This window comes from Emydura macquarii, unplaced genomic scaffold, assembly GCF_026122565.2.
Source record: "Emydura macquarii macquarii isolate MOO-44397 ecotype Brisbane River unplaced genomic scaffold, CSIRO-AGI_Emac_v2 contig_554, whole genome shotgun sequence".
Taxonomy (NCBI): domain Eukaryota; kingdom Metazoa; phylum Chordata; order Testudines; family Chelidae; genus Emydura; species Emydura macquarii.
The window spans coordinates 6,854,503-6,876,581 of NW_027130691.1; the positions used below are offsets into that span (position 1 = coordinate 6,854,503).

A 22,079-nucleotide genomic window follows, 5' to 3' on the forward strand; every position below is an offset into this window, starting at 1 on the left:
GAAGGTTACTTGTACATTTCAGATGAAAAAGAATTTCAAACACTGCAGGGTAGAAGGTGATGGTGTCCAGGGCCAAAAAGTGCCTCTAAGAGACAGAGCATAGAGGTTGAGAAGATGAGTTAGTGGAGCTTTGAATGGGCACCAAATGATATGACTGCCCAGTGCTGGATTAAGACAAGCTTGTCTGGCACTCTGGCTCCTGGAATCACAAGACAACATCAAAAGCTACACTTCTGTAAAAAAAAATTGCTTCTCAACCCCATGGCATGGGAAAGACAAATTAAGCAAAAAGTAAGCAGCTACCCTATTACCCCAGGAAAGTGGGGAAACCAGAAAGGGGCTGGTGAGATTAGGTGTGGACGGTAAAGTTTCTATAAAAATTTGAACTGGCACTACAAAGAGTTTTCTTTACATGGCTTCCAGCAGCAATCACCGAACAAAAAAAAATATTCAGTTACTTATTTCAAAATACCAGGGCTTTCAGAAAATTAACAATGTACGGAAGTGAATGGTGAGCATTTTTATTATGAAAAATCCTAAGCAATAACAAATTTAGGCATTAAAATTATTTTAAATATTAATGCTTTTCAAGATAAGCTACTGAACGTTTTCTGATTGAACTGAGTGTCTGTATAGCAGGCTCTGAGGATAAAGTTGGCATACCCAGCCATCAGTGTGGAACCCTGGGTTTATTTGAAAGGCTGCAGGTCATTTCCACGGCAGATTTATGCTTAGCATTTAGATACAACAGTTACCATCCAAACAACAGCACTGGCAGCACAGAAAATTCTTTTGAGATATTAATTAACACTATTAACCATGCTTAAAATCCAGCCTCAATGGGAACACAATACCAAGTCAGAAAAGTATACTTTTTCCTTAAAATCATTTACCATCATTAAGGAGGCCATATGTATAATGCAAACAAATCCACTGCACTGTTTCACACCTCGCCAGGTTTACAAAATTCAGCCCCGCCACTTTCCTACAAAAAAAAGTTTAAATAGTCACTGATTTTAAGAAACAAAAAAGAAACTGATTACATTTACTGAATGCAATTTCACAACCCCATGTTGCAGCCTGAACTTCACGATCCATTGTGCAAAGCACAGAGGTTTTCCATTGCCTATATTAAGTCTCTGGGAAGGGTCAATAAAGAACTAACATTTAAGCACCAATACTAAGTCTCGGGAGGGAGGGGGAGAAGAGATAAAGAACTAAAATTTAAGCACCAATATATGAGTTAGGTGCACCAATGTATTCACTGTAGGATAAAGCCAGGATGTGGTGGAAGGCGAGGCGGTGGTCTTTGGGGCAGTGCTGGAGGGTATTGTGATACAAACTGAGATGGGTATCCTGGCTGTGGCATTTGACCTGCAGATTGAATTCCCACTCGTGGGGGAAGGGGAGGGCATGGAACTCCTGAATAAGGAAGAGCTGGTCCTGAACCCATTGCTGCAGTAAAAGGAGTGGGGAAGCGTCCTGCTGGGACTGATGGAGGAGGTTGGGGTGGTGTTCGCCGGGGCAGAACAGACAGAGGCGTATTTGCATCTGAAGAGTAGGAAGTTTGAGGTGCTGGTGTTGTCTCAAGTGCTCTTGGCTGAGGCTGCACCTGAACCTGTGGAAGTCTCTGTCCTTTCAGCACCATCTCTTGGAGTTTCTCAATTTTTACACGTCGCAAGTGAGCCAGTTTACGTTTGCTCTGGTATTCGTCAATGAATGAATCCAGTGATACTTCACCATCAAGAAACTTTTCTGCCATATTCTGTCAAACATTGAATAATATGTTAGAAAGTAACATGTTCTGAAGGAATCGGAAATAGCGTATATCCTAACAGCATTGTGTCTCCTTTCCTGTCATTTGTTCCAGCTTGCACATGGAAAACAGAAGATGACATACTTTACAATTCTCGAGTTATTTCTCGGATGTATTTGAGTTAATCTCTTTTCAGATTTCATTTTGTTCCCAAGCCATGGTAGCAAGAACATTTAAACCTGGCTCTTGCTTAGCAGGACTCTCGTATTTCCCTGACCTCTGAAAACAGGAATGAATTATGTTCATCAGTTTTCCAGATGGCAGGCCAAACCATTAATTTATGATTCAGCACTGCCTACACTGACCAGAAAACCGCTTAGAACACTCCAAGCAAGAACTGGTTCCAGCATCAGTAGATGAGAGAATCAGAGATCAGTATTAAGCCATATTTTTAGTCTACTCATTCTCATTGCTTGGACAAAGTGAGGCTTTGGTAAATGCTACTTTAATATTTCAGTATAACCAATTATAATTTGCCCTGAAAATGACTTTTTGGGATTACAAGTCAGTTTTAACAAGTTTGGTCATTACTGTTAACAAACACTGTAGTGAAAACAAGCCAGCACCCCACAGGCAATTCGCCAACAGAGCCAACCATGTCAATGCCTGTAAAAACTTGAGCACAGTGAGGGGTGACCAGATATCGAGACAGATATGCAAGAATCATAATGGAATGTTCCACTATTACTGCTATGGAGGTTCTCCTTCCCTAGAAGAGTGCACACTCTATATCATCCTTACTATTATTACATTTTTAGTTTGAGCAAGACAGAATGGCTCACCTCTAGTTTTCATCTCATCCTAACTGCTTAAAGAGTGACTGACATTGTGTGTGGGATGAATACATGCACCTGACAAACACCATGACATCTAGATGTTTGATTTAAAAAGAGTTCTACACAGATGTGCTATTAGGTTGAAGACAACCCCACAGAACTGAGACCATATCTAGGCTATGGGGACTATAGCAGCACATGTTACGGTGTCATCCCTGTGCCAGCATAACACAGACAGCCTACAGTGATGGAAGGGGTTTTTCCTGTTACTGTAGAAACATCACCTTCCTGAGCAATGGTAGCTAGGTGAACAGAAGGATTTTTCTGTTGACCTGCCTGTATCTACACTGGGGATTAGGTTGATTTAGCTACAGCACTCAGGGGGGTGACTTTTTCACCACCACCCCCAAGCCCTGTAGCCATGTGTCTGCATCAACTAGGCCCAAGCATGCGTTTCAGATGCAACTTAGAGAAGAACTATAGTATTTATGTTAATATTTAAAGTAAGCTTGCAATCCTTACTCAGACAAAATAATTTCACTGAACTCAATGGGCTGTTTGTTAGTCTGAAGTGATGGTTTGGGCCCTATTTTTGAAAAACCCTTAGATCTAAGGTATCTTTATTTAATAGTATGTTACAACTGTGTATGTTCAAAGCGTTAGGTAAATGAGATGAGTAGAAGAATCTCTTATTTGCAATATGTATGTACTGCTGTTACCTCAGTGTCCTCTTCAATCTTAGCTCCCTCTGTTTGAAGAAGTGCTAATAGTGTCTCCAGGGAGGCATTGCTGGATTGTTTATCTGTAATAATATTAAAAGAATAATGAATGAACAGCTGCTACAAGTGATAATTTCTGACTGAAATTATGCAGCTCCAGTGAGTATAAGCCTTCTTTCAAGACTCAAACATACTATTTCATTATTTATTCTTTGTCCTGCTCCAAACAGGAGGATTCTAAACAGGAAATTTTAATATGTTTTCTGAAAATTTCATGTAAAAATTACTCATTACAATAAACTTATAACCAAAAAAACCAAATGAGCTTAAGTTGGTAAATGTGTTGAGATAAAATACTCCATAACTTGAAGAACAAAACAAGAATATACTAAATGCAAGATTATATTCAGTCTAGGTCTGAATTTTCATTGGTTAGGCAATCTCAGGAAAGAAAAATTTGTTGTTTTTTTTGTTTTATATCAACTGAACTTTGATTATATTCAGACAAAAGATCAACAACAGTAGTTAGCCATATATGTTCTACTAATCATAGAAAGGTATGTGTATTCCAATAATACATGTTTGTTGCCTTAGTTCTTTTTTACTAGGTGGCAGAAGATGTACTTAATCTATGAGAACAGTGGTATTTTACAGATCTACTCTAGACTGAGAGCTCGTTGAGGCAGGGACCATCTTTTTGTTCTGTGCTTATACAGTGCCCAGCACAATAAAGTCTTAGTCTACAACTAGGACTTCTAGGTGCTACGGTAATAAAAATAATAAATACTACAGAACGATCTATAACCTGTACATTACTATTTAGACACTTCAGTTCTTTTACGACTATAGATGCTCAACATGCACAGAGCTAAGAATCAGGGCTATGTATCAGAAAAAAGGGTATATATGTCCATATTTTAGATTCATAGAGAAAACAACAGGAAAATAGGAGATATGAGATGACAAGAACATGTTACCTAGCTTGGTTTTCTTTATCTGATATGCTTCAAAAAGGAGCTGCAGCTCCTGATATTTTTGGGTCAAATGTGCTTTCTGAGAGTCCAATTTTGGCTGGTACAAAAGATTGTCCTCGGCCAGACTGCGGTTGCTGGCAAGAGTCATTTCCTTGCTAAGCTGAACATTCTGGGCCTGCAAAACAAAGATACATAATGTACAGCGGGACAATGGTAATTAGACAAATATTGATATCTATGCAAACACAGTATTTCTAAACATTCCACTGAGCAGCCAAACCCAAACTATCTTGAGTCATCCTCATCACTGAATCATCCTAAAAGAGATGTTGATATTTTTGGACAATGCATAGTAAGCCAGAAAACTAAAGACGGGAAAGACCTATTAGGTCACCTTGTACATCCCTTATTCCAACTGGTGCAGATTTGTTCCCTACAATATCTTCAATGCTCTGTCCAGTCTAGTATGAAAAACAGTGTTATAACCTTACGCTAAAAAAGTAACAAAGCAGATCTAGAAGACATACATAGACGTATTTGGCAAGGAGCACATTAGAAATGCCTACAATAGAAAAGACCAATGAGGGAAGAGGCTCAAGACATCCTTAAAAGGAAATGCACCTAAACTATGGAAATCTCAACCACAAAAAATAAGAATGATTGTGGAATTAATCACTTTCAGAATGAAATTAAAGACTAATTTCTTCAAGCTGGAAATGAAGATATAGTTTTTTTATTTTAAATACTTGGGAGGCATACATGCTTTGGAGAAGAGAACCATAGGAGTCGTCTTTTTTTTTTTTTTTTTTTTTTTGCAGGGGGAAGAAGGAATCACTGATACTGATGGGTTTCTGCAAGTACAAGGGATTTTTTAAATTTAATTTCTTAAATCACTGCCCAAAGTAGAAACTGGAACAGTTCAAGCTCTATCTACATTCTTGGAAGAGCCATGCTTGATATTTTGAATATGGTTGTGGCTAGCCGATTCTTCACACATTGTAGACAGAGCTTTATTGGGGTTTATTCAGAAAACATCTGCAAGGAAATGGTGGAATGTGCATTTCATCATTTGAAGAATTTATTCTAATCCCCAATTCCAAATCTACATGAAAGAAGTCTGGTCTACTGGTCAAATCACAGGATTATGAGTCAAGTGTTTTATGTTCTATTCTAGGCTACATCGACTCACTGTATGTCCTCTAACAAGTAATTTAACCTATGTGCTTAAATTTGTCCCTCTTTAAAATGGTGATCACTGAAGGGTAAAGGCAAGACTTGTTTGTAAAATGTTTTGAGATCCTAGCATAAAAGATAAAAGCTGAGTGCAAAAATATACTATTCTTCCTCTATTACTGAAAAGCAAAAATCAATAATTGCTTCTACATTGGTTCCCTCTCCTACATATTGTTCCCAAATTGTGTTAATGAAGCAATCTTGGGTTATGGGCAGAAGTCTATTTTTTCAGTTTAATCCTTCCAATTGACACATCCACTAGTTTGAATGATGCTGTTCTCAAAGAATGAATGGCCAGTTCCCGAAAAAAAAACAAAAAAACAAAAAACAAAAAAATGAACAAGAAACAAAGACAGAAACTGTGGGAGATATTCTGAGTTTGTCCAAAAAAACCTAACTTTTCAAGGAAGTCTTCATGAGAGCTTGGAAAAACAGAGCATTGTGGGAAAGGCAGCCTGGCAGGATTTCAATTCAGACTTTAAAACAAGATTTAGACATCAAAGAGAACAGTTGTAAGAGACTTATTTCAGTTGTCCAGTCTGAATCAATACCATAGTACCATTTTCCCATAGCCTGACATGGGGATTGATTCTCTGAAGCTTGTTTTATTATTTAATCCAATGAAAGATCTCTACAACTTTCAATAGTTTTTATTCTTTGCCTGCTGGACTAACAATGTCTATCATCCTGCACCATTTATTCTCACAAGAAATTTTATTTGTTTCTTCATCCTCTTGTGCCTTTTGATAGGTAGATTTTGCTTCCATGGTAAATTTGGGAGTGCTGTGGTATACCAGTGCTCGTCCATGAAACAATCCCTGATAGAATGCCACAAAGTGTACCATGCCTGAGGCACACAGTGTAAGCCAGTGGTTCTCAACTCACGACCCACTTGCAGCCTAATCAGCACACCACTGCAGCCCCTGTGACATCCTCAGGACCATACAGGCAGTATATATATTGTGTGGATGCAGCCCACTTAACACAGAGAGCTGCATATGCAGCCCACAATGGTAAATTGGTTAAGAATCACTGCTGTAGGCAATTCAGGGCTAAGGCTCTATCAGCTCTAATACCCGTTGGTCCCTGCATCCACTCCCCAGCTGCTTTCAGTACTATGCTCCTCCCAGCACCTGCCTCTGGGACCCACTCCTCCAACTGTCCCAGCACTGTTCTTTGCTGGTGACCTAGCCCCTCCCCAGCATAAAGAGAAGAGCAGCAGATTCACCACTCTGCCCTTTGCTGACTTATCAGTGTTCAAACTGATTTGCCACACTATCAATGTGCTCCCTGTTTAAATTCAATTGACAATGACTAATTCCTCCCTCCAAAATCTCCAATCAGTTTTATACTAAAGGGTTGCCCACTTCGTTGCTTCCATATGCTAAGCATGAGCGCACTGCAAACACCAGGAACTCTTTGCATCTCTCCATTCCCTCCACCCCACAAGTGACCTGTGTGCCACTCTCCCATCCCCTTCTGTTTCAGCCTTCCCTCCCCTTCCCTCATACCAAGGGATCTCTATGCCCCACTGTCCCCTCCCCATGTCAGGAACTCTGTGTCCCTACCTTCACTCCACTAGATCACAGGGGCTCTGTATCTCCCATGTCCCCCATACCACTGTCCTCCATTTCCCCATCATGCCAGGAGCTCATTCCCTCAACCCCTTGGCCTCCATTCATTCTTCTGCCACATACCAGGGCTCTGTATTCTCTATGTCTACCTTCCTCCAAACTATTGTCTCATTTTCCCCCCCGCCATCAGGGGTTCCATGTGCCCCCATTTCATTCATGCCAAGGGCTCCGTGTGCTCCCATTCTCCCTGGGCCAAGCCCCCACTCTTCTCTATACCAAGAGCTCTTTGTGTGTCCCATTCCCCCATATTTTTCCTTTCTTTCAGGGTGTCAACATTTTAAAACTGTACTGGGAGAACAGGACGAGCAAAAATGGGAGTATTGCTATGCTGGAATGTGTTAATGGCCACCATTAAACAGTTAGTTGAGCTACAGGCAACTATAGAAGTGGTCGAAGCAGCTGGCTCTGCTAACCAGATGCCAGGGGCTGCGGATGTCCTCCCTTTTCCCCTTTCATCAAAATCAATAGGGTTCTGGCCACTGATGCATAGAACAGTCTCTGAAATTTTGGAATTGCTCAGTTGCAACACAGACAGCATCATGCTGAGCATTAAACATTGCTTTGCTTAGCCAATAAAGACAATAAAATTACAACTTCCACTTCTGCTATCTAAAGGTTTAAATATAGTAGCTCCCATTGGTGTCTGCATCCTTAAAATGTTTGGTTAAGACAAAACTGTTCAAAAAAATTTCATTGCATACATGACTTCTGGTTTCCCTTCTCCTTTTCCTTAAATTAAACTCATTTGTAAGTCACTGTCCCCAGAATGACCTTATTACTGGGTAATTTTTTTTTTTAAATTACACAAGTTCTTTTACTTGACTTTGTTCATTGTTCTCTCCCTAGTCCGCCCCATGTTACCAGTTTCACTCCTTAATATTTCTGCCCTGTCCACCCATCTGTTTATTTTAATTGTTGCTTCCTTCCTCTCATCTGCCTTTATGTGCCACCGTCCACCCATTTCCAAGTTTAACATTTAGTTCTCCCAGATGCCAGTGTGCACGCAGACAAACTTGGTATTATTGATTCAATTATATTGGTAGGGGGAATAAATCCATCAAGGCCAACAGATACAATGCTCCCTTTTTATAAGCTGCTGTCGACACATGTAGTATTTTGTGTTGTCATGTTATACAGAGAGAATGACATACTTTTAACAGTCAAGTATTAGGAATCTTTCTAGGACAGAATGGCCACTCAGAACATGTGATGCCCAGCACCAAGACAGAAAACACCTTTTATCATACAAAAAAAATCAGATTATACCAATATTATTCACTGATAGTAGTACCTTAATTAGGAAGAGTCCCACTGAATTCAGTAGGGATACTTGTGGAACACAGCACTACTAAACATGAGAAAGGATGGAAGAATCTAGACCACAGTACTGTGCATTTATAGACTACTTTCTATCTTCAAAGCATTTCATATATGTTAATGAATCCTCAGAAACATCTCTGAAGTTGGTATGTATGTATGAGATCCCCCATTTCTGAGATGGGAAAACTGGAAGTTCAAGTGACCTGTTCCAAGCCAGAGAGAAAACCAGGACCAGAATCCAAGTGTTCCTGGACTCCAGTCTTGTGCTCAGACTGCATCAAAATAAAAAGGATGTTTATTTTTAAAGTACTGTAGTAATGGCAGCATCAAGAATGTCTTCAAAAGTAATTGTTTCCTTTTGCGAGGCCATCAATTGTGTGTAATACTTTGATCTGCCAACTTCAAACACTGCCAAACTCTGTATTTAAGATGCAAATCATCCTTCATTCTTGAGGTAGTGTAAAAGCTACATCTTGCCCTTGTTTTTTGTCCTCCTCCACCTAAACCATCTCATGCACTAAGTGCACCAGTAAGTCAACAGTGATATGGATCCTAACCTCAATTTTGGACAAACTGAATTTGCTATTTTGTTTTACTTTCACAGGATATTCCTCAGAACAAAGGACAGCAAGTCCCAACCACATATTTTCAACCTCATTCACGCTCCCTTCTCTGGGAAAAAAAAATTCCTCACTAAACCAATCCTAAAGACTTTAAACTGTCTAACATTTCATGGTTGTTCCCACTTGTTCATCCTCCTCGTGCCACCTAAAACATTGAGGAAAACTCCAGCAATGGTTTGTCATTCTTAAAAGTTTGAAAATAAGTTCTCTCTGCCAATTTTGCCAGCTTCTATTTGCTCAACATCAATTCCACTCTCTTTGCCCTTTCCTGCCTTTTGAATGGAACCGAAATAAACATGCCTGTTCTTATGTAACAACTTACTTTATACAACATCACCAGCTTCCTAACAACACATCTAACATCAGCACAGCTGTTAACAGGTTAGATACCTGCTGAAGAAACAGGAAATGGAGGGGAGCACAGCACACTGTATATACAGGGACAAAAAATAAATAAATAAATGCTTCTCTCCCTCACCTTACCAATGCAATAGTATTAGTTAGACTAAGACTTTCCCCATCACAACCAATTTACAATCAGATCTATGGATTGTGTATCTTTATTATTTGTAAGGGTGGTTATAATTCTCAATGTAAGGTTGTCCCAGTTAGTCTTTTAAGACTGGTTTTATGGGTGGACTCTGATCTTCCTCAGGTTGGTCAGACATATATAAATACATATAACTTAGCTAAGCAACAACCAGTGGGATAAAGGAGAGAGTCTACAAATATCTGAAGGCTGTAAACACCAGGAGGAAAAGGAATTTAGTGCAATAAAGGATGTAAAATTAGGAACAAAGGAAGAAAGTTAGGAAGGGAAGATTTAGGGAGAATCGCAGGAAAAGCTTCTTAGTGAAATTAGGCTGTGAAATTGTTTCTCAAAGAGTGGAGGCTCGATCTTGGGCACATTTAACATTAGACAAAACTACAGTAAATGTACAATAGGAAACAAACTGGTTTTGGCATGCAGATCATGGACTAGATAACCTAACAGGTTCTTTCTAGCCCTAGATTCTATGACTTCATTACCTGAGCCTGATAGGCAGCTCAACCACTGTTGCGTAATCAAGCAATATTTTCTATTTCAAAAACTACCTCATTCCCAATCACTGACAGACAAGCCAATGTAGGTAACAGTAGGTTTGGCAATTCAGTCAATTGACTGGTCAAATATTCCAACAGCAGCACTCTGGTGTAGGTGTCAGATCACTTTTTTATTGCATCCTGCTGTCATTCCTTCATTTTTTAAGAACTTAATTTCATTGTGCTTCACATTTTTCTGAGTTAAAATAACATGGTAAGTAACTTGCTTTTTTGGAATTAGGCATAAATATCTAAGGCTAAGCCTATCAAAGAACAAAGTCTTACTCGTTTTTGTTACTGTTCTAATAAATTAGTGCTTTACATTATTTGACTAATAATTTTTGGACAGGTCAAATGCCCAACCCTGGTATAGCCTTTAAATTACCTTGGAGAACACATTTAAATTATAATTGCTGGAAGGAAGCATGATCTGAAGGAGTATGGAGACTGGAGGTCCCCAGGTTCTAATCTTGGCTCTGCCACTGACTCACTTAAGAGTATGTCCACACAGCCCATGGCAGCAAGACCCCGAGCCCAGGTCAAGAGACTCAAGCTTTCCAGGCTCACACTACAGTGCTAAAAATAGCTGTGTAGACATTGTGGCTTGGTCTCCAACTCGGGCACTGAAATCTAGGGAAAAGGCTGGGCTTCTGAGCCTGAGCTGCAAGTTAGAGGTACTCTGTTTAGAACCAGAGTCTGTTGACCTGGGCTTGGAGGCTTGCGGCTGTGGCTGCCACTGCTTGTGTAGATGTGTCCTGAGAGGCCATGGGCAAGTCACCTAACTCCCATGTTTCAGTTTGTTCATCTTTCCCCATTTGTAGAACATGGATAATGGTTGACTGTCCCACAAACATAGTTTGAGGATAAACGTAAAAATCAAAGGAAATGAATTAGCACAACAAGCAGCCTCCAAACTGCAAAAACTTATGAGAATCAAACTCAAATTGTACCATTCACAAAACAGCTAAGCTGTGATGTTCTGCCACAAAAGCAGGCTTTGTCCATGACCCTTTGTAGAATGACAGCTTTGTAAAGCAAACTCTCTTATTTATTTCAGTAACTTACTTGGAAAAGTTATTTATTCTAAACAGATGATGAAAAACTAAACTTTCATTTTTAAAGCATATGAGTTATAAGAACAGTCTTCGTTAAACACAGCTTTACAAGTGTATCACAGTTTAGGGTGCACCGAAAATGGAACATAATGAATTCAATGACATCTCTTTTTACCTTATATCTCTGACAAGGCCAAGTTTTCATATAGAAGGTGAACATTCCTGGTGTTTACCATCATGTCACCCACCAGTGCGTAAGTAATCTCTACTTTCTTTAATGTTTCATTACATTTGATTATGTCTCAGTTTTCATGAAAATGGTAAGTGGAATGAAGAGCAACCTCAATTTTGTCTACCTCCAAAGAATGTAAAACAAGCTAAACAATTTTACAATTAAAATTAAAAACACTTATACCAGTTCCTCAAAAAAAAGGTATACTACACCTACACTAGAGCTTTTGCTGGCATAGCTAAGGAGGTATGGGGTGTGATTTTCCATACCCATAACTAACATAGCTACACCAGCAAAACTATTAAGTGTAGACCAGGCCTTAGTAAATCTAGAAGAGGGGGTCTCACACGGGGGGCTGGAACTTTTCAAGGGGTCATGAGGTTATTATGGGGGGGAGGGGAGAGTTCATGAGCTGTCAGCCTCTGCACTTGCTGTGGCTCTGGCTGTCAGCCATGCACATGGCTGACAGCCAGAGCCCTTCAGAGCTGGGTGGCCAGAGGGCAGCAGCTGCTGGCTGGGTGCTCTTAAGGCAGCGCCACCCGCAGCAGCAGCACAGAAGTAAGGGTGGCATGGCATGGTGGGGGGGCCATCACAGCCTGAAATATTTTCAAAGGGGGTCCCAGCAAAAAAAGTTTGAGAACCCCTGATCTAGAAGTTTATCTAACGAAAACAACAGAGTAACTGAAACCTTGGGGGATTTCAAAGATTACCTTCCATAATATATGAAAAAAGATCACCCAAGTACCTTCCGCCTGGGTTTTCAGGTGGAAGTATCATCTTGAGAAATCTCAACTTCTATTTTCACCTCAGTGGATGCCATAGGTGTGTTCAACTACAGGTGTTTGCAGACAAAGAGAGAAAAGAAAGGAGGATAAGAATGGCCTGAACCAGAATGGATTCTAGATGGGTCTAAAATAGAAATACAAATGCTATGAATCAGAACACTAGACTGTTTTCCTGCCTGGATGTTCTCTGAGCATGTAGAAAAATAGAATTGCCAGCTAATAGAGCAGTTCAGCTAACATCCTTCAGTGCAACACGTCTTTGACCAGTCAAGACACAAATTACCAACCTTCATTTTTAATACAATTTGGATAAGTCTTCTCAGGGTATATTATATATTAAACATGACTATGTCTACATTAAATCATGTTTCAAAATGTTTGTATCCATGAGCATATGAAACAAAATATAGCTCCAATTTCTGTACAGTTGCTCCAAAAAATGACAGACTCACACAAGATAGTTTATATATAAATCTAATGGAAGCAAAACACAGCTCATGTGAAAACTTGAAACTTGTGTAGGCCTATCCTCTTATGCCATTAGACCAATAAATTAAACGATCCTATTATTTGAAAGTGAATAGCAATCCCAAATCCATTTCCTAGGTCAACTATGGAGCTGTGTTTTACTGTGTTACACATCAGTACAGCAAACAGGTCAAGACAGCTAAAGGAAGATCACCAAAGCCAAACTGAAGATCTTTGGCGAAGAGAAATGGGTCCTCCCATTATTTAAGCTGAATGCAAGCTGAAGTAACAGTTAGACTCTTAAGTGTGCTGTACAAAGGATGTGAAAATCTAAACCAAGAACTGTCGCAAGCAATCCTCCTCAGATCCCTTTCCAGCCAGCAGGGAGGAATGCTTCTTTCAGTTATTTGTATGTGAGCCTTCCCTCTGCACTTGCTCAGAAGAGATCAAATCTGGAAATTAAGACACAAACTACGAGCATTAGTTTTTCAAGAACATAACCCCAGTACATACAAATAGTTAAACCAAATGAAGCAAACCAGCAGCTCATAAAACACTTAGCAGACTTGCCAATGGGATTGGTAAAGTACCTTAATGAAAGTTAGATAAAAATTTCAACATGAACGAAAGCCTTAATTCTGAAACAGATACAAAGCAATGGTCAGAATTGGCAACAAGACATTATCACATTAGAAGGAGATCTAAACACAGCTTTCTAATTTAACTACTTGAGCTTTCACTATATCTCACTGTACATTCACATAGTGCAACAATACTGAGCCGATCAGAAGAGGAACCTAATGACAGAGGGATTGTTTAATGCTGACTGGGTCATTCTGAAACTAAATATATATAATTATATTGAAATCATGGTCACACATACCTAGGCATATTTAAAAAAACAAAAACAAAAACAACCCTGATTTTCCTGCCATGCCAAAGAAGCTTGTTAACACTTAAAAACATGGGTTTACATAACAGATTCTCCAAGACTCATTCGTGTGGAGCAATGTGGTTAGTTACTGGGTAGTTTAGTTTTAGAATGTGTGTTCCTAAGGGAACAATTCCAAACCAGATACCTACTGTGATGCAAGATCTGAATGAGATTAATCCTAACTAGCCACAAAGTCTGGCAAATCCTACCATAATTATAATCTTGCATTGGCAGGCAATATAGTAAATAGCCTGTCAGCATTTCCATTAAAATCCTTATTTTTAGTGAATTATGAATTCAGAAAAAAATGTTCCAAGCTACAGCCGTTAACCTGTTAACCTGTTTTATATTTAACTCTCTCACATGCTAATTTCAGGCTTCCCTTCCCAACCCCACATACTCCTAAACTCCCACCTTCTGCCCTCTTTCTTCTTTTGCCACTATTGTACAAACGCAAAAGAAAACAGTTAAATTAAGAAGCCATGTTAAGACAGTGCTATCTTCCTTAAAGCGGGACTGCAAATTTTGAATATTGGATTAGTAAAATATTCTTTCAGTAATTATTTAAATGGTCAAGGAATTTTAGTGTCTGAAAATTTGGTTAAAACTTGGTTAAACAGCAGTTCTTATATGTAAAATTATGAGGAATTTTGTTGTGTAAATATATTAGAAAACAAGAGACACTTACCAAGTAGGTATGTAGATTAAATTGCATGAAAGAAAATTACCCAAACGTGACAACTTCTTGTTTGAAAATTAATTTAATTGCAACAGATTTATCCTCCTTGCATCTAAGGTTTTGTCTACACTGGAGATGTTTAGCCAAGTAATTCCCACTCTGCTAGATTTCCATGGAGAGGGACATTTATGAGTTTGTACTCAATTGTTTGAGGCTTCATGTCGGTTTAAAAAAAAAAATCACTAGCTACAAGCCCTAGTGTAGACAAAGCACTAGTAGCTGCCGGCATGTTCACCAGAGATATTTGCTAAAGTTCCTTAGTGGAAACACAGCCTAAGAGTATATCAGAAAAGCAAGAGTGAAGTTTGTACTTATGAACAAGTTGGTAGTCCACCTTTCTATGAATCATGTTGGCACTTTCAAATGAAGTCTATCGAACCAGCACTGAATACCAGTTCTGCACCCCTTGTCTTTTCATTATCATATTAGTGTTTCAATGCACGAATAGATTTGTGGTATAAAGTGAAACTTTTATAATGATAGTTTTACTAGTTTTACATGCTGCCAAGTGCAATATTTTAGAGCAAGACTAGCCATTATTATTCACACTTTTCAAATATGAACCTAAAAAAAGAGGACTTTTCCCCGTCTCAGTTTTGAGGTTTGGGGAGGGGAGTAACTATAGATTTTCCTCCTCGTTTTAGTATCCCCCACTGCTTTCACATCTGCTAAGTGAAGTTCCAGAGAGTCTAGCTTTAGATAATCTACTGAACACAACAGATTAATGTATTCCTCTGAGTTCAAACTAAAGAAAGACAATTTGTCATATATTCATTGTCAGGTGGAGAAAAAATGTTAATAAATTTATGCACTGAAATACATCACTGAAGTGCCTTTTTATTCAACTTGTTTATTAAGTTAGTAGAAAGTTGCATGTTTTCTCTTAACATCAGATTCAGATCACATTATACTCTGCACACACTGTATTTAAATCTACAACTCCTCTTTCCTTGTGCACTCAAAACCCTTGCTCCAAAAGGCTGAGGATATCATATTTTAGGGCCTTGTGGGAAAGGTAGACTGAAGCCATCTCCCTCAGCTTCTATTTATTACAAAAATTATTCACTTGTTTCAGTGCTAATATATGAACTCTGTCATATAGCACAGAATCCAAGCATTCACCCAAACATGTAGGATGGGATGAAATGCATGGATCAAAAAATCTACAATAGAGTCCGGCTAATTCAATCCAAATTCTTATTATTTAACATTTACACTGCAGTTGCACTAAGGGGCCAACCAGGTCAGAATTTTATTGTGCTAGTTTCTGTAGAAATAGCTAATAAATGACAGTCCCTGTCCCAAAGAACTAAACTATTAGGTTTTTGAAGCAATACATTTTCTCCAGGTTGTTTTTGACATCTTATTTAGATTTAGAACTGATTTATTTGTATTATATGGAACTATTCCAAAATATAACAATCTGAGTTTAAACTTTAATACATCCAAGATTGCAAAGATTAGTGTTAAAGAAACAACTGTCCCATCTGCTCCTTTACCTATTGTCTTTCAGGGTGGTATATTAAGGCCCAAGTTCTGCTGAAAAAGCAGTAGCAGCAGCCTGAAAATATAGACAGAAAGAATGGTGGGATTGGTTGAGGCACTGGACTATTAACTCAAGAGATACAGGTTCAATTCCCAGCTCTGTCACTAACGTCCTACGCGATCCAAAGGCAAATTATGTAAACTCTTCATTCCTTAGGTGTAGAATGAGAATAACTACCTCACTGGAGAGTTGCAGAAGTACAAATATTAACGTATGTAAGAAAATACTATAGCAATGAGCACTGTAAAGCAGACTATAAATAAGTGCAGAAGCTAGCCAGCGTTTCAGTGATCTAGATGACAATGGTAAAAATATCTGCTGCCAGTCTTCATTACTGCGCCCACTAGCAGAACTGCACTAGTGGTAATACAATAAAGGGCAGTACGGTATCTTATATGTCTGTGATTCACCCAGCACATTTTTGGGTACACTATAACGGAATAAGAAAATGAATTAACTGCCTGCTAGCAGCTCTATAAACAAAACCCAGAGCAAAAGATAGACATCTATTACACTTAGTTACTGATAAACAGATTAACAGAAGCTGAAACAGTTGTTGTATTTTTAGATATTTTAATCCATTTTGGCTGGGCTTGTGTGGAGATTAACTTGTGAATTGCAGTGGGGGAAAAACATTCCATAGTTATGAGAATTGGAATAGATTCACATACAATGTATATTTTAAAACTAGGAACAAAATATACAGCAACATGCCAGAGTACAACCATCAGAGCAATCCTCAATAAACTTGGAGGGATGGATCAATCCTGGACTGGTAAGGGAGAGAACTAAAATAGAGGAGGAAAAGGTACAGACGTCTTACATAAGAGCCAGGTGTAAGAGAGTCTATTAGTGCTGGTTAATCATATGTATACTATAAAATTGGATGGTTTATAAAATATATATTTATAACATCTAATTTATCTTTCAAAATTAAGCCTTTATTAAAGTTAAAATAATTTATTTTCTTGTGTTAACTATAATTACATTAAAGATGACAATATACTGGGCAGTAGATATAACAACAACATACATTTTTACATCAAGGAAAAAGCACAAATAACAGTAATTTATGCTTGTTAGATATATGCAATTTACTAATTTGACACTTATATGAAAAACAAAATCTGTAGTTACAGGCATATTTAATTCCTAACTTTGTAACTAAATTTCATGTTAGCCAAACAGTACATAACCACATACACAATATGGTTTTAAAACAGGATTAGGGATTCAAGAAATCTGGGCATCTATTTACTTGGTTTAAGCTTGAGTTTTCTTTATCACCAGTTCTTTTGAAGCAGCTTTTGAGAAAACGACTACACTTGAAAACTTTCCTATACTTACTTCTGTACTTTGAAATCATGGGAAGGGACAGAGATTACATTTTTGGCTGCCTGATTTTACATATTTAAATTCATAGACAGCGTATGCTTTTGCCAGTTGTATTTTGTAATGTTTTCAAGAACTGCAGAGTTCAATATTATGGTGGTCACTGTTAATAATGTATAGTTCCAACACATGTACCAAGGGAAAAATCCTTATTCACAAGGAACCTGAGAAGTTTGCTGGATCCTCCAACACTCAGATTACACATACACTGCCATTAGCTGCTCAACTCAGTTCAGAATAGATCACATTGAGATTCTCTGATTTATGTAAACAGTACTGTTATTCCATGAAGATTAATGTTGTAGATTTGTTATGTATTACAAAGATTAAACCCAAAGAATGATAAAATTTCAAAAGAATTTCAATAGATTAGGAGTACAGTTAGAAAATTGGCTTCCTTCCTCATTTTAACAGATAAGATGTTCTCTGTTCAAGTGTTAAAAGCCTAAAAGGTTAAAAAACATAACCTTACAAAAAGAGAAAATAGCTTAAATTCTTCAGTGCCAATTCTCACATATACCCTGAGCTATGCATTAAGGACATTTTCAGAGTTTTCCTGTATATACATGTGACAACATATACAAATCCCTCCAGAATGCACCTTAGAAATACATTTCCTTTAATTTAGAGGCTGGTTCATTTTAGCTTTCAGAAAAAAATCCAAATGGTTTCCCAAATCCTTCTTGTTGTGAGCAGAATATTGTTCTATGAATGGGCTCTTCTTATAATCAGGAGAACAAAGGATTTGTCAATTGTAAAGTAATTAGCCCCAGTCAGTTTTGCCAGTGGAAAAAAATATGTTATTTCAAAGAAAATGTCCCAGGAAGCATGACTTACTAGCCTCTTCAATTAAATTATTCCTTTTAGGGATTTGGGGCCCAATCCAGCAGCATAATGTGTATGAATGGATCCCCCAGCCTGCGGAGCCCCACTAAAGATATCTGGACTCCACATGGGTACAGGGATCTGCTCATGTGCACAACATTGCTGGATCAGGACCCTGTATTACAAACCCAACAATGCTCAAAAAAGTTATTTATTTTAACTGTAGGAAGACAAATTTCACCAGAACATTAGAAAACCTTAAGGAAAACAATGCGATAACTGGCACACAGTTAAATCCAAGTAATTAAAAATGGTGACTTCACCACTTTTAGGATGGCGCTGGGAATGGAGAGGGGGACATTTGATGGCAATCATTAGTAAGAGTTAACCACTTCCGTTGGGCAAATATGTTTTTAATTTAATGGACTCTGGTAAAAGCCTCTATGCACAAAAAAGAGACTATACTATAGTAGATAGTAACATAGCTGTGTTTTGGCCCAACACTGAATACCTTCAAACCTAGCCACACTTTCCATACACCACAAAATATTCCCTCAGGCCTGAGAAACTTTACTCTACAATTTAAAAATCTTCTCTTGCCAACTAAAGAGGAAAACCATAGGATCAACTTGAGAATACCATCTAGTTCTACAGACTGAAAAGGGTTTCTACCATTTTCATCTCATGCCAGTCTCCCACAAAGCACATTCAGTTTTGACCTGTACATCTTGAAAAAAAATTACACACACGGGCCAGATCCTCAACTGGCATAGATTGTCAGATTCCACTGAAAAATGCAACACTCATTTATGCGATCTGAGAATCTGGCCCATTATCTCAGACTAAATAATAACCTGTTGAATTCAATTTATATTTAGCCTGTAACAGGATTTCATTAGACTATCAATGTTCTCTAATGATTTATTACAATCTCAAAGTTATCTCTGTACACCCAAGTTATTACAGCAATAAAGCTAAGAAATAAATGCTCTTTCTCTAACATTAAACTGAGTTGCAAACTCACAAGAGAAAGGAAATTCACGTATGTTTGGCACTCCCCAAATCATCCACTTATTTCCATATTTTGCATCTAGCAATATATGATGCAACAGGTAACCACAACAGGGTGCACTACAGTAGTTATTTCAGACTCAACTTTAAATGTATTTTAATTTGTGTTCCTTCCCTAACAGACTGATTTAACAAGACCCAGTGTCAGTCCCTTATGAGTACATAAGGATATGAGTTCATGGAGATAAACCAAGAAAACTTAAGTTTTTTCTTTAAAGCAGACCTCGCAACTGCCAGCTTTCCTTCCATGGCTTTCCTCTGCATTGCTGGGCCCTTTCAAAACAGCACTACCCTAGATCTAGTAAGGAACAAGAGCACATACTCTAGCTCTCTGGTACATCTATGCTTCTTTAATAATTGTATGCATGAAGAGGCTTCACCTCATGTTATGCACATGTTCCAAACATCTGTGGAATCTTTCGGGAGGATCTGTGACCCTGTAAAATTGAATTAGCCTTATATCAGACTATAGCTTACAGCATTCACACACATATTAACGATTAACAGACACTAGGATGCATTCACAGCAGTCAAAGCTGATTTTTATTTTGTTTCAAGAGTGCACCTAGTCCAGATTTACTAAAGATCTAATACGCTAACAAAACAAATATGTAAAAAGCAACACCAAAACACAACTAATTTTCTCTTCTGCATTCAGCATACACACAGCACCCCAATGGAACTCTCTTTCAGGTTAGCGTGAAAAACCAGTTGCTTTTAGACTGAAACCATAAACAGACCATCTTTTATTCTGGAGCACAATTTTTTTTTGTATGGCCAAGGCACAAAACTCATGGAAACAAGAGGTGTATTTTAATGGGAAGACTGATACAATCTCAGTGACAGTGGTGACTCTATAGCTGAGGACAATGATCCGTTGAGTACTTTCGGGGCGTTTCAAACCTGTAACCTAGGCTGGCTTTGAGCTTTTGTACTAGCCAGCTACAGAGGAATGACAGAGCAGAGACGCTCCCTTACAGCCAGCCAGCAAACAAAAGAGCACATCATACCGGAGAGAAAAGAGCCAAACACCCAGAGGCTCCTTATTTGATCATCGAAGTCTTTACGACCAAAACCGCAGCAGCGAAGTCACCCAAATAAAGAGGAAAAAGGTCACCTGCTCCTGCGTGAAAAGGGCGAGGGGAGGGCTCCACACAAGGCTGGAAGCCGGGGCCCCCGGCGCTCAGCACCTAGAGCGAGTTACAAGGGAGAGCACCCGATGGCGAGGGGAACCCCACGATCCCGGGGCGGGGAGCAGCATGTCACCTCAACCTGCCCCATCAGCCGCCGGCCTTGGTGGAGGGACCTAACCCCCCCCCCCCCCAACCACCACACACACACACACACACATCAAACCCGTCAGAGCGACGAGCAGCCGGGGGGAGGGGGACACTCACGGGCTAGGGGGGAGGCCCAGGGGCAGGCGCCCCCCAACAAGCGGGTTTTCCCGGCGGCAGGAGCCCGTCCTAGCAGCGCAGCTCGAAGGGGAGGGCCGCTCTCGGGCTCCCCCCGCCAGCCCGCGCTTCCCACCAACTCCCCCCGGCTTCACGTCCCTTCTGCCCCCCGTCGGCCCCCCCCCTCACAGCGCCGCCCCCTCCCCCACTCCCGGCCCCCCCTCTCCATAGCCCCGCTCACCTCCTCCATCTCCAGGGCCATGCCCTGCAGCTGCTCCTCGTCCTCCAGCAGCTCGTTGAGCTGGTACAGGGTCAGACCCTCCAGGCGCCGCACGTCCACCGCCATCCCGGCCGCTCCCCCGAGCCGCCCGGGCCCTGCCTGCTGCTCCTGAGCCCACGGCCGCCGCCGCCTCCAAACCGGAAGTGCTGCTGCGGTTGCGCTCCCGGTGGGGGCGGGTAGAGGGAGACGCCCCGAGTCCCGCAGCGCCCACTGCAGGGGAGGGACAGTTGGGGGCGCGGGAGACAGTGAGGGGAGGCCGCTGCGGGAGATTCTGGGGCTCACTGAGGGGGAGACATGGGGGGAGCTGGGGGTCACTGAGGGGAGAGCTGGAGTCTGAGAGAGAGGCACTGAGGAGGAGAGCTGGGGCTCACTGAGGGGGAGACACAGGGTCACTGAGGGGGAGGCACTGGGGGGAGACACTGGGGGTCACTGAGGGGAGAGCTGGAGTCACTGAGGGGGAGACACTGGAGGGAGCTGGGGGTCACTGAGGAGGAAGTTGGGGCTGACTGAGGGGGAGCACTAGGAGGAGAGCTGTCAGTCTGTACCTATCCCTACCCTCCAGCGTATCGACCACTCCTCTCTTCTTAGTGTCATCGGCAAGTTTGCTGCGGGTGCAATCCACCCCATCCTCCAGATCATTGATGAAGATGTTGAACAAAACTGGCCCCAGACCTGACCTTTAGGGCACGCTGCTTGTGACCAGCTGCCAACTAGACACTGAGCCGTTGATCACTAACCGTTGAGCCTGAGATGCCGAGGGGGGAGTTGTGGGGACACAGATGGGAGGAGGGTGAAGAGACTAAGGGAGAGAGTTGAGGGGGCAGCTTCAGGGCAGCATTGAGGAGTTTTGGGGAGAGTGCGGTTGGGGTTGATGGAGCAGAGTAGCTGGAGTATTGCGGGCACAAGGCAGGTAAACGGGAAACAGTGGGGTTAGACAGACTGGACCATGGTGGTTGGGGGTGCTCTAGGGGAAGGATTAGGCAATGGAGACAACTCCCCTCCTTGCCCCTTCAGGTCAGAGTTGAGGTATACTGACAGGTCAGGGAGAAAGAAGCTTGTATTGCCACTTCCCATGCTGTCCCTGTTCTGTGGATAACAAGCTGGCACTTTTCATCCACACTAAGCTACCCCAACCCTGAACAAATAAAAGCTACCAAATGGTTGATATTTTTTAACATTA

The 22,079-nt window shown here is 40.4% G+C and overlaps 1 protein-coding gene across 1 annotated transcript; it reads right to left on the minus strand.

The window, feature by feature from the left end:
- Positions 1-500: 500 nt before the first annotated feature.
- On the minus strand, positions 501-21,040 carry VPS37B (VPS37B subunit of ESCRT-I). Its single transcript, XM_067539633.1, has 4 exons — positions 20,861-21,040; positions 4,289-4,460; positions 3,312-3,394; positions 501-1,765 (listed from the first exon to the last, which is right to left on the minus strand). Exons 1-4 carry the CDS (start codon positions 20,963-20,965, stop codon positions 1,262-1,264), a joined length of 864 nt encoding a protein of 287 aa, XP_067395734.1. The 5' UTR covers positions 20,966-21,040; the 3' UTR covers positions 501-1,261.
- Positions 21,041-22,079: the final 1,039 nt, after the last annotated feature.

What these genes read in the sequence shown, in the direction of transcription:
- VPS37B (XM_067539633.1), bottom strand. Translation starts at nt 20,965, where the DNA reads ATGGCGGTGGACGTGCGGCGCCTGGAGGGTCTGACCCTGTACCAGCTC. An exon ending in TGGCCCTGGAGATGGAGGAG is followed by an intron (nt 4,461 to 20,860) that starts GTGAGCGGGGCT and finishes TTTGTTTTGCAG; the next exon opens with GCCCAGAATGTTCAGCTTAG. An exon ending in AGATTGAAGAGGACACTGAG is followed by an intron (nt 1,766 to 3,311) that starts GTAACAGCAGTA and finishes AATGTTTGACAG; the next exon opens with AATATGGCAGAAAAGTTTCT.